This window comes from Pituophis catenifer, unplaced genomic scaffold (assembly GCF_029215685.1).
Source record: "Pituophis catenifer annectens isolate HBS135680 unplaced genomic scaffold, rPitCat1.0.hap2 SCAF_7, whole genome shotgun sequence".
NCBI lineage: Eukaryota > Metazoa > Chordata > Lepidosauria > Squamata > Colubridae > Pituophis > Pituophis catenifer.
In genome coordinates this window covers 458671-475042 of record NW_027256887.1, presented here as the reverse complement: position 1 = coordinate 475042, position 16372 = coordinate 458671, and the positions used below count along the sequence as shown (strand labels likewise).

Here is a 16372-nt window from a genome sequence, read left to right as displayed (position 1 = left end):
CCCTCCTGCCCCCCCCCCACACACAATTAAAGTGTTGGAATCAGTCTTTCAAATATTCCAGACCAGGGAAAGCCTCATGAAACAGATTTTCTCCCTCGCCATCAGCCTAGGAAGGAGATTAGCTACAGAAAGCACTTGTGGTAACGACAAGCTGTTATATAATTTTTCTGTGGAATTTTTCAAGATGCTAATCATGAACCAGCAGCCTGAAAGCAGCTGGAGGAGGTTGGATGGTGAGGGGAAGAGAGGCACCCAGTTAAGCGCAGCTGTTGGGCTGAGCCTGGAGGAGGGAAGCCATGGGGGCGACTTTGCTCCAGACCCTCCTTGGCCCTCTCCAAGGTTCTTCCTCGCAACCCTCTCGGTCGAAGGGCTTAACCGTGATTAATGAAAAATGTAGCCGATTAGTTTGCTTAACTGGCTAAGCTTAGTTAGATTTTGTGCAGGTCTTTCTCTGTGTGTGTCTCCATATGTTGTGCAAATCCAGTCTGTGGTTCCAAATATTCCTGTCATTCCAGAAAATGGATTTATTCAGAAACAATGTTGAGTGTTTAACTATTATTTAGTTTAGCTATTAGTTTTTTATCCTGCTTTTATTACTGTATATGTAACACAAGGCACCAAACATATCTAATACTCCCTCCTCCTCCTCTTTTTCCCCACAACAACCACCCTGTGAGGTCTGTTGGGATGGGAGAGAGGGACTGTCCAAAGTCACCCAGCCGGCTTTCATGCCTAAAGCGGGACTAGAACTCACAGCTCCTGGTTTCCAGGCCAACTTCTTAACCATTCGTCACACAGTGATGGATTGCACACCCATTGGTGAGTCTTCATCTTCCCAAGTATTTAAAATAAAGAAATATTTGGGAAACTGGGAACTAAATTTCTGGTGACCTGAATTAAGCTAAAAGCTGAGGCAGGACTTAGGAAAGAGGGATACTCAGAGGCCATTTAGACATCACCAGCAACCAGGTCTTCCGTTTTCTAGTATCTAGTAAAAGCAGGAGTGTAAGAAGGGGAGATTCTCACTGGGGCTGCAATTTAACACAGCAGATTTAACCCTTTCTTCAAAAAGGCCCTGCCCCCAAATCCTGCTGTCAAGCTGATCTTGATGCTAATGGAGACATTCTGGGTGGGGGGGGACGGAAGGGGGGATCCACAGCTGAGAAGGAAAGGGATTAACCTTTCATCCCACTGCCCTCATGAAAATCCATATGGTTGCATGTTCCCAGGAAGGGGAGAGAGGGGTTGGACCGTCCATTTCGTTAAATAATCCACAGGCATCGATGTGACCATATTTGAAAGACAAAAGTCCCGGGCTTCCTGGTGAAGATGAGATGTGATCCTTCCAGAACTCCTGGAGTAACTTCTACCCAGCTCTTTATTTTCAGAGGCAAACCTAATTATTTCAGTGCTGGCAGCATAGCTGGAGCAGACTTTCATTTCAATGAACTTCAACTTGCAATGTGCGTCTCACCTAAACGTAGGCAAAGGCAGTCCCTGTTCCGCTCGCTGGGCCTTCATTCCACGTTGGTGGTTCCCTCTTGTCTTCCACAGAGTATCAGTGGCCAGGGTAGTTTTCCGAGTCCAGCCAGGCTTCCCTTCCTCTCTCTACCCTTCACTAAACGTCACCTTAGGAAACACTTTGCAACCAAAGGGGCCTTATCTCATTTTGAATGCCAAGCAGCTGCTTAAGCACTTTACTGATGTGGGGCGGAAGAGAGGAAACTTTCTGCCCCCATGTGGTCTAAATTCTTTAAAGCTAAATATACTGCTGCTTTCCTTCTCTTTGGATGAGGCTCAGTCATTAAAATACTGGGTTTATTCCATTTTGTTAGATCACCAAAGTTTCCTCAAGGACTCTCGTTTTAAGATACGGTTGCCATCAGAAAACAGACTTTGACCAAGGCCTTCAGTTTTAAAAGAATTCCAAAATCTTCCTTTAAAAACAATTATGATCTCAAGTCAAAGGACTCACTGGAGAAGAGCCTAATGCTGGGAAAGATTGAGAGCAAAAGAAGAAGGGGACGACAGAGAAGGAGGTGGCTGGATGGAGACACTGAAGCAGTAGGCATGAGCTTCAATGGACTCCAGAGGATGGTAGAGGACAGGATGGCCTGGAGGAACACTGACCATGGGGTCACGTTGGGTCAGACACAACTTTGCAACTAACAATAACAACATGATCTCAAATCCACTGGCTTGGGGGGGAAAAACAATTAAACAATTGCCTGGCATAAGTTGTTTTGAACCATCAGGATGATGAGCTGAAACTACATCCAGCTACTTGTCTGGTTGCTGAAACTGGATAAAAATAGTGTTCAGATGACACAGTCAAGAAGTCTTCCTCTCCACCATGACCCCTCCTTTTCTATGCTGCATCCCATAGAAGGTCAACTTATTGCAAGAAGGTTGTCTGCAGGGTGTTATGACCTTTGAATATGTGGGGAGAAGGGAGATACCTTCACTCAGGGAGTTTCTATGTTTCATTTGAATAGAATAGAGTAGAATAGAATTCTTTATGGGCCAAGTGTAATTGGACACACAAGGAATTTGTCTTGGTGCATACGCTCTCAGTGTACATAAAGGAAAAGATACATTCATCAAGAGTCCTAAGGTACAACACTTAATGATAGTCATAGGGAAACAATCAATATAAATCTTATCTTTATTTCAGCCATTGGCAGCATGAAGAAAAGGATTTGGGCTCAGGCCCAGTGTGGGGGCTCTTTTGGTGCATGGTCTGCATTGCATCCCAACACAAAAGTGTAATCTGCTGGGCCCCCTCTGCAAATCGTCTCCGTGGGTCAGAGGGTGTCTCCCTCAAGCAAAGGCCTGCCCAAGTCCATGGGGAAGAAAGGGGCAGCGTCTCTGGTCATTTACCAGGGCTAAACCCTGGCTCCAGAATGAGCACGGAAGCCCAGAAAGATAACATGGATGGGACTGCCCAAAACTAACATGTCTGGACCCACCATGGATCTTCTTTGCTCAAGAGTGACACCAATCAACGGAACGGCTGAGAACGGAACGGATAAGAAGTTTGACAGCAATTGTGAATTCAGCTCAGGAAGGAGGAGGAATGTGGGGTCCTTGGTGCTCTCTGAGCCCTTGGTTGTTTACTTGCAGACGTTTCATGACCCAAACTAGGTAACATCATCAGTGCTAGAAAAGAACCAAGCTCAGAAAGTGCTGAGTTACAGATATTCTCCTTTATGAAAAGGAAGTCTGTAGGGAGAGGCCTTCAACCACTTGGCCATGCTTGGGTGGTGCCTGGTTAAAACGTTTAAGTGTCAGGGGAAAAATGCTTTGCTGTTGCTTCCTAAATCAATCATTAAGTCCTTGCTGGAAAATATAAAAAGCTACTCCAAGTTGTCTTTGGCATCCAGACAAGGAAACTTTCTTCTTCTTCTTCTTCTTCTTCTTCTTCTTCTTCTTCTTCTTCTTCTTCTTCTTCTTCTTCTTCTTCTTCTTCTGCTTCTGCTTCTTCTTCTTCTTCTTCTTCTGCTTCTTCTTCTGCTTCTTCTTCTTCTGCTGCTTCTTCTCCTCCTCCTCCTCCTCCTCCTCCTCTGAGTATGTCCATAAAGTCACCAGGAGCTGACTTCATTTTTTTTGTGTGCCCAAACTTGCCCTAGTTTAATTGTCTTCCATGTTCAAAATATTTTCCAGCACTATAGATTGTAGAAACAGTTTGCCAATGGGATTTAATTTTAACACCTGGATGCCCGTGTTCTTTTACTTAAGAATCAACCATCTTTTAAATGTAAAGCATTAAACATCTCTCAGTATCTTTTGAGAGAGAACAGCAGAATCCTAATATTTTGCAGAATTTGAAATATCTGCAAATCCTTCCTTCCTTCCTTTTCTTTCTTTCTTTCTTTCTTTCTTTTTCTTTCTTTCTTTCTTCATTCATTCATTCAAAACATTTATGTAGCCACCAATCTTTCAACCAACTCTGCGGGCCTCCCAATCAAAACATTAAAAGACCTATAAAATCATATTAAAACTGTAAAACTAAACCAATTAAAACACTAAAAACAAGCAAAACCTGGTGCCAAACCAACCTTGGCTTGCAATTCCCTCGTCTTCTCCTCCTCCTCCCAGTGCTTGGCTTAATCTACTTACTTGTGGCTCCCACCTTGACTTTTTTAAAATCTATCCACTGTCGGGGATGGGAAATGGCGCCCCCTGGAGGCTTCTGCCAATCTGCCATAGACAAAAATTGGCAGGGATCTGCGCAGGAAGTTCCACAAAAAAAAGATCTGGGTTTTAAGAGGGTTGATAAAAGTAAGTCGCCTCTGTCAGGGAAGACACAGGCCTGTCTTGGTTCCCATTTAAAAACAAGGGATGTTTTTAAGGACTAGTGGAAATCCACCCAGTCGTCTCTGAACACATCTGGGCATTTTTCCTGACATCCACAGAAGATAAAATACGGATCATGGGAAAAGCACAAGACGTATGCCCCTTAGGAAGCTGCAAAACAGCCCGATTTGGACTGGTATCCCCCATAATCCTTAGCCGGTCTAAATAGCCACGGGGCCTGCTGTTCAGAAATTGTAGCCATTTAACCAGATTGGCATGCTAATGTTGAAGCCAAACATCTGGAAGGCACCAGGTGAACGATAGTTGAAGGTTTCCAGGTTCTGAACCTTCAGAGCATCAGTTGCATTGTGTGATGGATGGTTGCAAGAGATACATATGCTTTATTTTGCAAATCTTTCAACAACGGGCACCCCAACCTTTTTTGTGAGCTGGATGGCTATCTCATTTCTTCCCGAGACCCCATAAATATTTGCCTCTTTCTAAACCTAGATCAGGGTCTAACATTTTGTGGATTGCTAAACTTGTTTATAGCCTGGTTGCAAAATTCTCGTTGTTGTGTAGGCTTTTCTTTAAGAAAAATCAAATTGTTTGTACAGCTTTGCAACCTTGAGGAGGGAAGTTGAAAAAAGATGCTTTAAATCAGGAGAAGTTGCCTGCTTATGTGAGTAACCTTGTGACCAATGGAATAGCTACGTAACTAGACTAAAACATATGTAGGTTTTGGAACAATAAACCTGTTTAGAAGAAAATAGGATTCTTGCATACTTGATGGTACCAAGTGTATCATTTAAAAAAAACTGGGGATCCAAAAATAGAAAATTCTGCATTAGACCTGATGCTTTTTTCCTGGGAATCCCTCAAGCAGAGTTTCTCAATTTGGGCAGCTTTAAGCTGTGTGGACTTCAACCCTCAGAATGCCCCAGCTGAGCTGATTAATGTTGCCGAGATCAAGAAACATCCAGCTAGTCTCTTCTTCTTCTTCTTCTTCTTCTTCTTCTTCTTCTTCTTCTTCTTCTTCTTCTTCTTCTTCTTCTTCTTCTTCTTCTTATCTCGACTTCAGCTGTGAGATTTCTTGGTCCCCCCCCCCCCCCAGCATGCCTAACTCGCCTTAGTTTCTGGGCCCAGGTGAGGCCTGCCCAGTGCTGCCACCTAGCGGGTGGAGGGCAACGCACAACCATGAGTCCCTAAACAGCCTATTGAGTGTCATTAAAAGCTTTTGCCTTGTGTTTAAAAAGTTTGGTGGTTTGCTGTGGTGCATTAACACAACTCTTGTCTTATAAAATAAAAAAATAATAAAGAAAAACAAAGATCCAAGCCCCCCCAACCCCCCAGCATTTCTCATTGGAGCGATGAGGCTTGTCACAACGCAACAGGTTGCAAAAGAGCCTTGTTATGCTAGTAACCCACAGTTCACACTCTCAGCAACCCCTGCAAAATCACCAGCACCTCTTCCCACACCTCCGGGTGTGCAAGTGTGCTCTGCATTGAAACGTTTATTGGCTCTGCCTTTCCCCCTTGGAGCCAAGGATGGGGGGGGGAGGGGAGGGCTTTAACAGGGCAGGGAAGGAACTTGGAGGCTTTCCTGTCCAACTTATTAGACCGACTGGATTCGTCTCTCTGCCTTGATGGGACTTTTTGCCAGGAAAGGAGCGGGGGCTCTGCTCAGCTAGCCCTCCCATTCTCCCTGCTGGAGTTTGCAGCCTCCTTTAAAAGTCTTGTGCGATGGAGATGATGGTAGATAGATATAGATAGATAGATAGATAGATAGATAGATAGATAGATAGATAGATAGATAGATAGATAGATAGATAGATAGATAGATAGATAGATAGAGATGGCGTGGAAGGGCGATTCCGTGTCTTAAAAGAGCGAATGCCCCCGCCGTTTTAGAGAGGGAGAGACTAGGGAGGAGGGGGAAAGGAGGGCAGAGCAAGGCCGGGTCCCCGCCGGTCCACCCACCGCAGAGGTGCCCGCCTGCCTCCCCGCGCGGTCCCTGCTCTGCGCTGCCAGCTGCGCTCGGCATCTGCTCGGTGACAGCCGGGGAAGGAGCCGAGGGGCTGCGCTCCGCCCGCCGCCCTAGCGAGCCGAGAGCGGGGCTGCGGGGAAGGGGCCAGAGCCAAAGCGAGGCGGGGGAAACTCCGCGCCTTCCCCTCGCCTTTCTCTCCGCGGGGCTGCAGCTCTGCCGGCCCGACGCTCCGCGCTGCGCCGCAAGCCGAGCCGGAGAGGAGGAGGAAGAAGAAGAGGAGGAGGCGGCGGCGGCGGCGGCGGCGATTGCTTTGCGCCCCCCGAGCCCCGACGGAGAGGCGCCCCGGAGCGAGCGGCGCTCCTTGCCTTCCGCCACGGCGCCCCCCGCTCCGCTCGCCCCCCGCCGCCGGCCACGAGCCCCCCGGGCAGGAGCCCCCCGGCAGGGCGCTGAGTGGATCCCGGGACTACGGGCGGCGGCGGCGAGGATGGTCCGGCCCTGAGCGCGCCTCCGTCCTCCGGCTCACCTGTTCCCTGGCCGCCTTTGGGGGCGCTTAGCAGAAGTTGCGGGCTTGCGGCGGCGGGGCGACGGCCAGCAGCCTCCGCCTCACCATGGGCCGGGCCGCCCAGGTGGCCTCGCTGCTCGTGGGACTAGTCATGCTGGCCGGCCGGGAGCGCAGCCAGGCGGCCAAGAAGAACGGGCCGCGGCTGAAATTATCCTACAAAGGTAAGCCCTCCCGCTCCCCTTCCGAGGCGCTCCGGGGGCTGGCGGGCTCCCTGGGCAGACAAAGGACTTTTCGCCCTGGCATCCCGGCAACTCCGCGCTGCTTCCCGCGCCGGGCCGAGCTCGGTCGCTCCCGGGAGCCCAGCGGGGCGGGAGTTGATGGGTGCCGGGATGGGAGACCACCGGGAGAGGCCGGGGCTGCAAAATCAGAAACGGGAAACGCAACGCCAGCCTCTCTGCCAGGGAAGCCCCCGGGAGGGAGGGAGGGAGGGGGGCGGCCCTGCGCTTTTGTCCTTGCGGCCCCCGCCGCTCCCCCCCCCAGCCACCTCGCATTCTCCGTGGGTGTCCCGAGCGATTGTTGCGTGACGTGGGAAGAGTTGGTGGGGAAGGCTGCCTATCAGAGAGATGCCAAAGAGAAGCGCTGGACCCCCAAATCCCGGGCAAAGGGCAGGCGGGCGCGGGGACTGCGCGCTCTCCAACTTTGTCTGACGGAGCGGCGCGGGAGGGGAGGCCGTGAATTGCGCCCAAGTGGAAGGCGCGGGGAGGGAAGGGAGGGGAGGGGGCTGCAGCCTGCAGTCAACTTGACGCGGCTGCGTTGCACAAGTTCCCCGCTCGGGGCACACCCACTTGTGCCCCGCCTTCCTCGCTGGGTTGAAAAGGCTGGATGCTGGACCCCCCCCCCCTTCCCCCTTGTCTCTAATAGCACCTGGAAGTCGCCCTACGGACTGGAGACTTTTTTGTTAAGGGCGCTGCTTTGATTTGGCCTCCTGCTCCGGGTGGGAGGTGGCCAAGGCCGGGCGCCGGCTTCGGGAGCTGCTTTCCCCGCCGGGCGGCTGTGCACGTGGGCGTGCGTTTCTTAGGGGGGGGAGGGGGCCGCTCCAGTGCCGGTGGGGTGCAAGTGCGCGTGGCTGCTGGTGAGAAGGCCGAGAGGCTGCGTGTGGAGAAGCAAAACGCGCGTGGGTCGCGCCCGAATTGAGAACCGGGTGTGAGCGAGTGTGTCGCCGCGTTACACGCGAACGTCTCTGCGTAAAACGACCTTCTGTCAACGCCAGGAAGAGGCGGCTAAATATAGAATAGAAATGAATTAAGCAAGTTACCTTTGGCTGCCTAATTCCAGGTTCAGACTTCTAAGTTCCTTTAAATAGATACTTAATTGCTTATGATCTAATTAACTTTAATGTTCCTATTGAAATGCAATTACACAGACAGGGGATTAAAGTTGCTGATTTAAAAACAATCTGTTAACAAGAACCGCGGCTGATCGGAAGCCGCCTCCTATTTTTAACTCTGCTGCTGCAGTGCGATTCTGTCCAAGTTGTTAGTGCAGGTGAATGGGCGGCATTCTCAGGTGAGTGGATGCAGGAGACCCACCTGGATCTGGGATTAAGCCCCCTTTAAAATGGACCGCCTTCTGATTATGCACAGGATTGCTTTTCTTAACCATTTAACCTCGGTTTTGATGCCCAACGCAATAGCGCTTGTTTTTATTATTTTAATGATGGATTCCTGCTTCTGCCATTATATTTTAATATTTACAACTTTTACATCTAGCTGGAAGATGTGCAGTCTGCTGCTAACCAAATTCCAGTTTAACCGGTTGTGTTACACCCACTTGGATTTGCTCCCCCAAATACGAGTTTACATCACCTGGTTTACTTATTTTCCATTTTCAATCTTTCAAAAAGTCCACACAGTTGTGGTTTTATTTTAAACCACTTCAAAGTTCTTTAAAAGAAGCTGCGTATAAAAAGTTTTAAATGAAATAAACTGGGCATGGCCCGTTCCTTAATATTGCACTATCAACAACATCCCTGTGAGGTAGATTAAAACTGGATGGCTACCAGTTGGGTACCCCCCATGCAGTGAGGTTAATAATGGTGACAGGGTTATAAGTCTACTTATACCTGCTGACTTTCCAGGCTGACTCTGAATCTGCCCAACTTCTTGAATCTGTCACAGCACAAATGAGATCCCAGGTCCTACCTGATCCTTTGATCAAGTCCCCAAACAAAAGCTTTAACTGTACACAGGTTAGTTGAAGATAACGCGACTTTCTGCTTCACTGGAACCTTCCTGGAGGAGAGCAGTATCCATCATTGTCAATCAGGATGGCCTAGCTGGGGTTTGTAATGCCACCTGCCTGGAAGCACACCTGGTTGAGATAGAGCGCAAGAGAGGCTTTGGCACGGATGGCACCTGGGGGGCTAATTCTAAGCATGTGTTGATTTGATTAGCGCATCACATCCTGTTAATTTGATTTTGTTCTTTGAAGATTAGGCTGGGCGTCCAGGGAAGCCGTGTCAAAGTTCCATAAATATGGAGTTCCTGGGGGATGCGAGAATCTAGGCAACGTTGGCTAATAAAACGGGGTAATTAATAGTCCTTATGCTTCGTACTGCAAATACTTTCTGTGTGAAAGAAGCCCAGCAGTCTCTCCATCTTTCTCTCTCTCTAAGCAGTCTGCATGTTAGCCGAGGGATGTTGAGCAACGGATTAATGTGTTGAACATATCATGGTGGATTTTACAGGGAAAAAAAAACGGCAAGGTAGGTTCCCACCCCTGGGGTCAGCTTTGGCTTCTTAACTTGCTACTCATGATACAGAAACATGGCCCTTTGGCAAGTGGTAACATGCTTTTGGGCCGGTGAATTTAATGGTGAAACTAACACATGTATGTGTGGGCATATGCGTATGCTGTACATGTACATGCTAGAAATATGCCAAGCCACCATTATCTCAGTTACTGCCTTCTTATATCAGTATTTTATATGCAATCAGGTATTTTGGATTAGGGCCAATATTTTTGGGATTGTGATCATGAATGGTCAGGGAGCTACTGCAAAATAATAGTAAGGATTTCTTCATTACCAGATTTTTGTTTTGCCTCCCGAGCTGGATATATTGAAATTAGAAATTAAAGTTAAATCCTTCCCTGCTTTATCTTCCTATGGATTGCTGTAGTTCTGTCATTTCTCGGGTTACTGTTTCTTATACCACCTTGGTGGCAGCTCTCCACTCAATGCCCAAAAGACAAGCTCCCAGCTGATAGTTTTTAGGAATAAAGACTGAAATGGCCTCTCAGAGTTTTGGATTTTCACATTTCTGGGGATCCTTCCCAATTGTTCAAGGCCTTCCGTCCCATCAGTAAGGCAAGAGAAAACTCAGCCTGCATAGATTTCCCTGCCCAGTGCCAACTGCCTCAGTTCTAGCTTGCAACCCAACCCAAGGAAGAACCCGCCTCTTCTCTTTCTGCACTTAATCACTGTAGAAATCCCCAGGGCCAATCAGATGCCATGTGTAGTTCTGGAAGCTAAGTGGGGTCTGACCTGGGTAAGACTTAGATGGGAGACCTCTGGGTTATTCCAGGGAAGAAGAGTAGGCTGGGATTTCAAAGCAGTGAGCAACGTCCCAGTGAGGAACCACTTCTGGGTTTCTGCCAAGAACGACATGGGATGTCCATGAAGTCATCAACATGAGCTTCACTTGAAGGAGGCTTTAGCATTTTTGTTTTTAATTCACTAGGTGAAGGCCAGAATTATGAATCTACAGTTCTAATAGAAGGGAAGAAATAAGGGAACCATTATTATCATCATCAGCTCTGTGAAAGGCGCCTGATAGAATGATGGAGTTGGAGTGGATTTTAGGAGGCATCTCCTCCAAACTTCTGTAGGATTCTACGTGAGCGTCACTGACAGATGACTGAACACTCTTAAAAACCTCTGGCAATTTCATAGGATAGCTTGTATAGGTGGGAAGTTCTTGACATCCAACCTGAACTTCCTTTCTTGTAATTTTAAGCGATTGATTCTGGTCCTGCCCTCTAAGGAAATCAGAGACAAGCCAACTTCCTCTCCTGTGTGACTGTCCTTCAGCCCTCATGCTCCTCTTCAGAGAGCTTGATTCCCAGACCCCTCGCCCTCTGGGCAGCCTCTTCTGAAGTTGCTGCGGCTTTGTCTCCGTCCCTTATGAACTCTGGTGACCAGAAATGGACCCAGCCTTCCAAGTGGAGTCAGACAAGACAGAGTAGAGGGAAATGACCACTTTGTGTTCCTAATAAGGCATCCCAAAATAGCTGGTTTTGCTACATTTTAGCCTGTTTAATTTTGGTCCACAAGTACACCAGATTTTTTCCCCCATATTTTCTTCTACCAAGTCAGGTCTCCTCCCCTCCACGCTTGAGCCTTTCAGTTTTCTGCCTCAGGTGCAGAATTGCCTCCCTGCTAAAGTCTAGCTCATCTTCCTCATTCTCCAATAGTAAATAACGTTCTCCAGGCAGCTTCCATAGTTATTTAAGGTGTTGAAAACAAATCTGGGTGACCAGCATGGAAAAAATGATATCAAGTGTTCAAAAGTAAAACCTGCAAGATGTGGCTCTCCGTTGATGGTTAAGGAGTTACGATGGAAAGCAAAGGAGGTGCCTTCCCACCCGCTTCTGCTAATCCTCGCACCTTAACCATGGTTAGATGGAAGCTAAAGGCCCTTTTCCTTTTTCGCTGTCTCTAGCAGTCGCAGCTGTAACCATTTGCCTGGCTTGTCGTGACTTGGAGGCCTTCCTTCCTTTGGGGGTGTTCCAGTCAGATCGTTCACACAGCAGCCCTGCTGCATCTGTTCTCATCCCCGCTTTGCAAACTCCCGTCCCTGATGGTGCCCCCATGGCAGCACGGACAGAGTTATGTCTACATCCAGCCAGGGAGAACCGTCTCCCTTCTTTTCCCTTCCCCATTTTTTCCTAAGGATGAAAAGGAGCCAATTGTGAGGCATCCATTGAAGATGATTTCGGTTGAAATCCCCCCTCCCCCCCCCCAGAACATTTGTGATCCTTTTTTAAAAAAAAAAACAAAAAACTTTTGTTCAGATTCTCTATGTATAAACAAAAAAGTTTCTCAAGTCTGCCTGACTCAACTTTTTTATTTCTTGTATATTTATCGGGTGTTTCATCTATGATCGAGGTTAGTCATTTTGTTGCTTTTGCTGCCTAATTCCAGGACAGTTAAGTGGAAAACGGTGGCACGGAGGCTCCTTTTTCATTCCCTTTCTTTCATCTGGCCTTAAGATGAATTCTCTGTCATGGTTTCCTCAGAAAATAAACTCTTCAAACAAGAGGGGTAGTAGGAAAAGATAGCAGAGGCCAAGGAAAATAAGACAAGTTCCCTTAACAAGACCGGTTATTTCGTTTGCTTGTCATAAAGCTGCAGATTTTCATTGATCAAATTTTAGATTCTTCCTTTTCAAGTTTCCTACCTGCAAGGTTGTCGGAATCCTGTTGCTCACTAAATTTGGTGTTTTTGCAAAGGCAGGTGGCAACTTGTCCTTTCTGCCTCGATCAGGGTTGTTGTGATTTGTGTGATTTTTCTGGCTGGGCCGACTGCCACATCTAAAGCCATCAACCCCTCCTCTCCCTTGGCTCAGAGCCCTGGCAACTTTAGCTACTTTGGCAATGACCCAAAAGTCCTTTTTCAGGAGGCAGCTGGACTTTCTTGTTTTTTTGTTTTGAAGACGTTTCACTTCTCATCCAAGAAGCTTCTTCAGCTCTGACCGGATGGTGGGGAATGGAAGGATTTATACTCCTTGCAGACAGCTGGTCATTTGCATCCTTTTAGAGTCATTGAGGCCACTTGGAGATCAATGAATCTCTAAAAGTTCTGCAAGGAATGTAAATCCTTCCATCTTCCACCATCCAGTCAGAGCTGAAGAAGCTTCTTGGAGGAGAAGAGAAACGCCTTCAAAGAAAAACCAGAAAGTCCAGTTGCCTCTTGAAATAACACCTTTGAGACAACCAGGACCTGGAGGACTGAGAATCTCCATAGAGTTTTAGTCTGGCAATGAAACATTGGTAAGCTCAACAAATGCAGGATCCCAGTAGAGCTGCACATATTCTCCACAATTGTCATCTACAAAATAGGAACCCAAAGGGATCTGTGAAATCTGCAGAGCTGGGGTAGCCTTAACCCTTCCAGAGGGTCCCTGCTTTGCTCTTAAGTAATATCCGTGGCCCCACAGCAGGTGGCAGCACCTGACCAACCATGTCCAGTCTCAGAAGCTAAGGAGGAGCCACTTTAGTTGGAACCTGGATGGGAGATCAGCAGAGTTTAGACTAGACTAGGAAACCAAACCAACAAATCGTCATCCCCAGAGAAAATGATGGTGAGGCACTTCCATTTAACAGCAGCCATGGTCAAGCCATCCATAAACCAAACCCATACAAGTACGTTCCTCCATCAGCAGGGAGGCAGATCTTCGTTTAGTGAGAGGGCCAATCCTGAAGCGTCTCTCCCCAAATTGGGTTGGATGCTTGACTGGAAGGGATGGGAGGTCCAGGCAAAGGCTGCCTTCCATAAAGGGTTCAGCTTTGTAAATGGAATGATGGAGTCAGTTCGACCTTGGTTCCTTGGCAAGTGGAACCGGTGGCACAGAGGAGTGTGCTGAGTAGCCAGGTGTTCAAAAGGGGTCACGATGACATCACGACACCTGTGACATCACTCGCCCTCCTCCTCCTGAGGGGCCCCTTTCTGCCGCCTCCTGCAGACCCCCGGAGACCGGCACTCGGGGCTTTGCCAGCTTTGCCACCAGGTAGCAGGTGGAGGGTTACAGGTGGGCAGGTAAAGATGCCAGCGGGATGGAATCGCAGAGGGGCCGCCTTTCCTAAGGAATCCAAACGAAGGGAATAGAATAGAATAGGAATTCTTTACTGGCCAAGTGTGATTGGACACACAAGGAATTTGTCTTGGTGCATCCGCTCTCAGTGTACATGAAAGAAAAGATACATCCGTCAAGAATCCTAAAGTAGACCTCCTGCCCCATATTCTGATATGAGTGAAAAGGTTGCAACAGGCTTTCCCGTGGCTGCTCTTGGCCATCTCCCTATTTAGATGTTAACAGCTTGTTTTGTGCATTCCTGATCTTTAAATAGGAAGGCAGCATATGCTGCTTGAGTACCAAATCAGTTCTTTCTCTCTCTCTCTCTCTCTCTCTCTCTCTCTCTCTCTCTCTCTCTCTCTCTCTCTCTCTCTCTCTCTCTCTCTCTCTCTCCATCCCTCCCTCTCTCTTTCTTCTTTCTTTTCTTTCTCTTTCTTTCTTTTCCCTCCCCTCCCCTCCCCTCCCTCCCTCCCTCCCTCTCTCTCTCCATATAACCAAAAGATCCTTGGTACTTAAAGAATATTAATGAGATAGCAGTCAAACCAGTGTGACTGTTTTCTGCAGCAAACCTATTTTGACAGATGTTTTCCAGGACATGTACACCACTAGGTTTATTGCTTTAAGATGTGACTGGGCCAAAGGTATATATACACATATATATTATTAATACCAGAACATTTGGATAGAAATATAATCTAGGGGGGCTTCAGCTGCAAATGGAAAGCATACTTGGCACACGGGAGGCACGTTGAGACAAAGAGCCAAGAGATCCATTTTGCAGAAATCCAGACGACCAGCAGATGGCAGCAAAGAAACGTAGAAGACTCTAACTCTCACCCTGCCATCTAGGAGTAAAGTAGAAAGCCAAAAGAATTCAGATAAAAAGAAAACATCCTTTGAAGTTTACCCTCCTGTCCTTGTGAACTGTCCTTCCTTCTGCTCCTCTTCACAAAGTTGCCCTTCCTTCGTTTGCTCATTTCCCGCCCCCCCCCCCCTTCCAGGATCTCATCAGCCACGATTTTCTCAGTCTTCCCCTTCCTCCCGACCCATTCACTCTCTCCCCACGGACGGGTTTTGTAATTCAGTCCTCATTCATTCTCTGTATAACCAAATCATCTTTTTTTTCATACAAGTCAGTCACTTTTATATTCAGTTCAGACTCTGCATAAAATATAATTTTGGTAAGAATAAAAAATACTTTAAACCCTATGATTTATTATGCTAATAATTTCAAAAGACTTATAAATTGCCAACATTATCAACAATGCTACCAATATGCAGCTAGGACAATTTTGTGAACTATGAGTTCACTCTACTTAAAGATATTCAAAAGGATCCATAAAGATATGACAACCATTCAGTATAAAATTATACATTAGCCTCTTTCTTGAGAATGTAAAATATTGCTTTTTTCATTTTCCCAGCTGCTCTTTTCTAATTCATCTCTTTTGTATGTGTTTTAATCCTATAAAATGGTTCTCACATGAAGGGAAGGGAAGGGAAGGGAAGGGAAGGAAGGAGGGAAGGAAGGAAGGAGGGAGGGAGGGAGGGAGGGAGGGAGGGAGGAAGGAAGGAAGGAAGGAAGGAAGGAAGGAAGGAAGGAAGGAAGGAAATGGTTGTCCAATCTGTTCTTAAAAACCTCCAGTGTTGGAGAAGGAAGGAAGGAAGGAAGGAAGGAAGGAAGGAAGGAAGGAAGGAAGGAAGGAAGGAAGGAAGGAAGCTAGCTAGCTCAGCATGAGGCATGGTCCCACAAATTCTGATTTGGAAACCATAGTTTATGGCTTCATTCAATGTGAGAATTAGCTAATATGGTTTATTCAGTGCTTGAAGCTATGATCTTTAGAAGAAAATACACAACTCACATTACTCTCCATTTCTGCCTGTGATGTAATAGCATAATTGTGTTTTCATGACACCCCAAATTCTGGCATAGCTGTCATTAAGTTCCATACTGAAGTTATTTGTACTATGCTTTGCCTCTTTGGTGCTGACCCCAGAACCAGTTCTAACTTCCAGGTCGCCAGCATCATTGAAATAGGTGACAAGTGATTGACATGTGTCAGTCCAGTCCTGGGTCCCCTGCGTGTTCCTCCCTGTGGATTACCGGGAGGGGGTGGGGAGTCTGTTTCCTAGTCAGCACGAGGTCCTCTCTTGTCTCTTCTGTTGCTCTATGTTCCCCTCCCCAATGCCGTTTGCCCACCGCAGACCTGAAGGCCTGGGACAAAGTCACTTCCCCCATTAAGGAGCAAAGAGTGAGAGATGCATGGACACTCTCCACAAATCCTGCCATCGGGGAGGGGGAGGGGGGGAATCCTTATTAGCAAAGGCTCTGAACAGCTGGATGTTTTGGCTGCTTCCAGTCCATCACGGCCAGATTGCATTTGTTATATGCTGGCAGTACCAGAGGCACGTTCTGCTTTAGATCCACATTTGATTGTGTGTGTGTGTGTGTGTGTGTGTGTGTGTGTGTGTGTGTGTGTGTGTGTGTAAAAATGTCCATCTGGACATTTCCCACAGTTCCAAGTGAGAAGAAAGACACTGGAAACACGGAGACTGCTAGGAAAGATGGTTTAATGGTGGACAGGACCACATGGTTTTGAGGTCCTGGGCAAAAAGAGCACATGGGAGAGAGAGAGAGAGAGTGAGAGAGAGAGAGAGAGATTTATACCCTCTGTTCGGCTTTGAATTTGCTTCCTGTTCCTGTGGCAAGAAATGTATCCTGATTGGTTGTCA

General features: G+C 47.4%; 1 protein-coding gene across 1 annotated transcript in view; it reads left to right on the top strand.

Annotated features, from left to right (window-relative positions):
* Window positions 1-6891: 6891 nt before the first annotated feature.
* SEMA3A (semaphorin 3A) overlaps window positions 6892-16372 on the top strand; it is a 137321-nt gene continuing 127840 nt past the window's right edge. Inside the window, exon 1 of the mRNA XM_070947729.1 lies at window positions 6892-7006. Coding sequence (XP_070803830.1) covers window positions 6892-7006 — 115 coding nt within the window. The remainder of the gene's footprint in view (window positions 7007-16372) is intronic.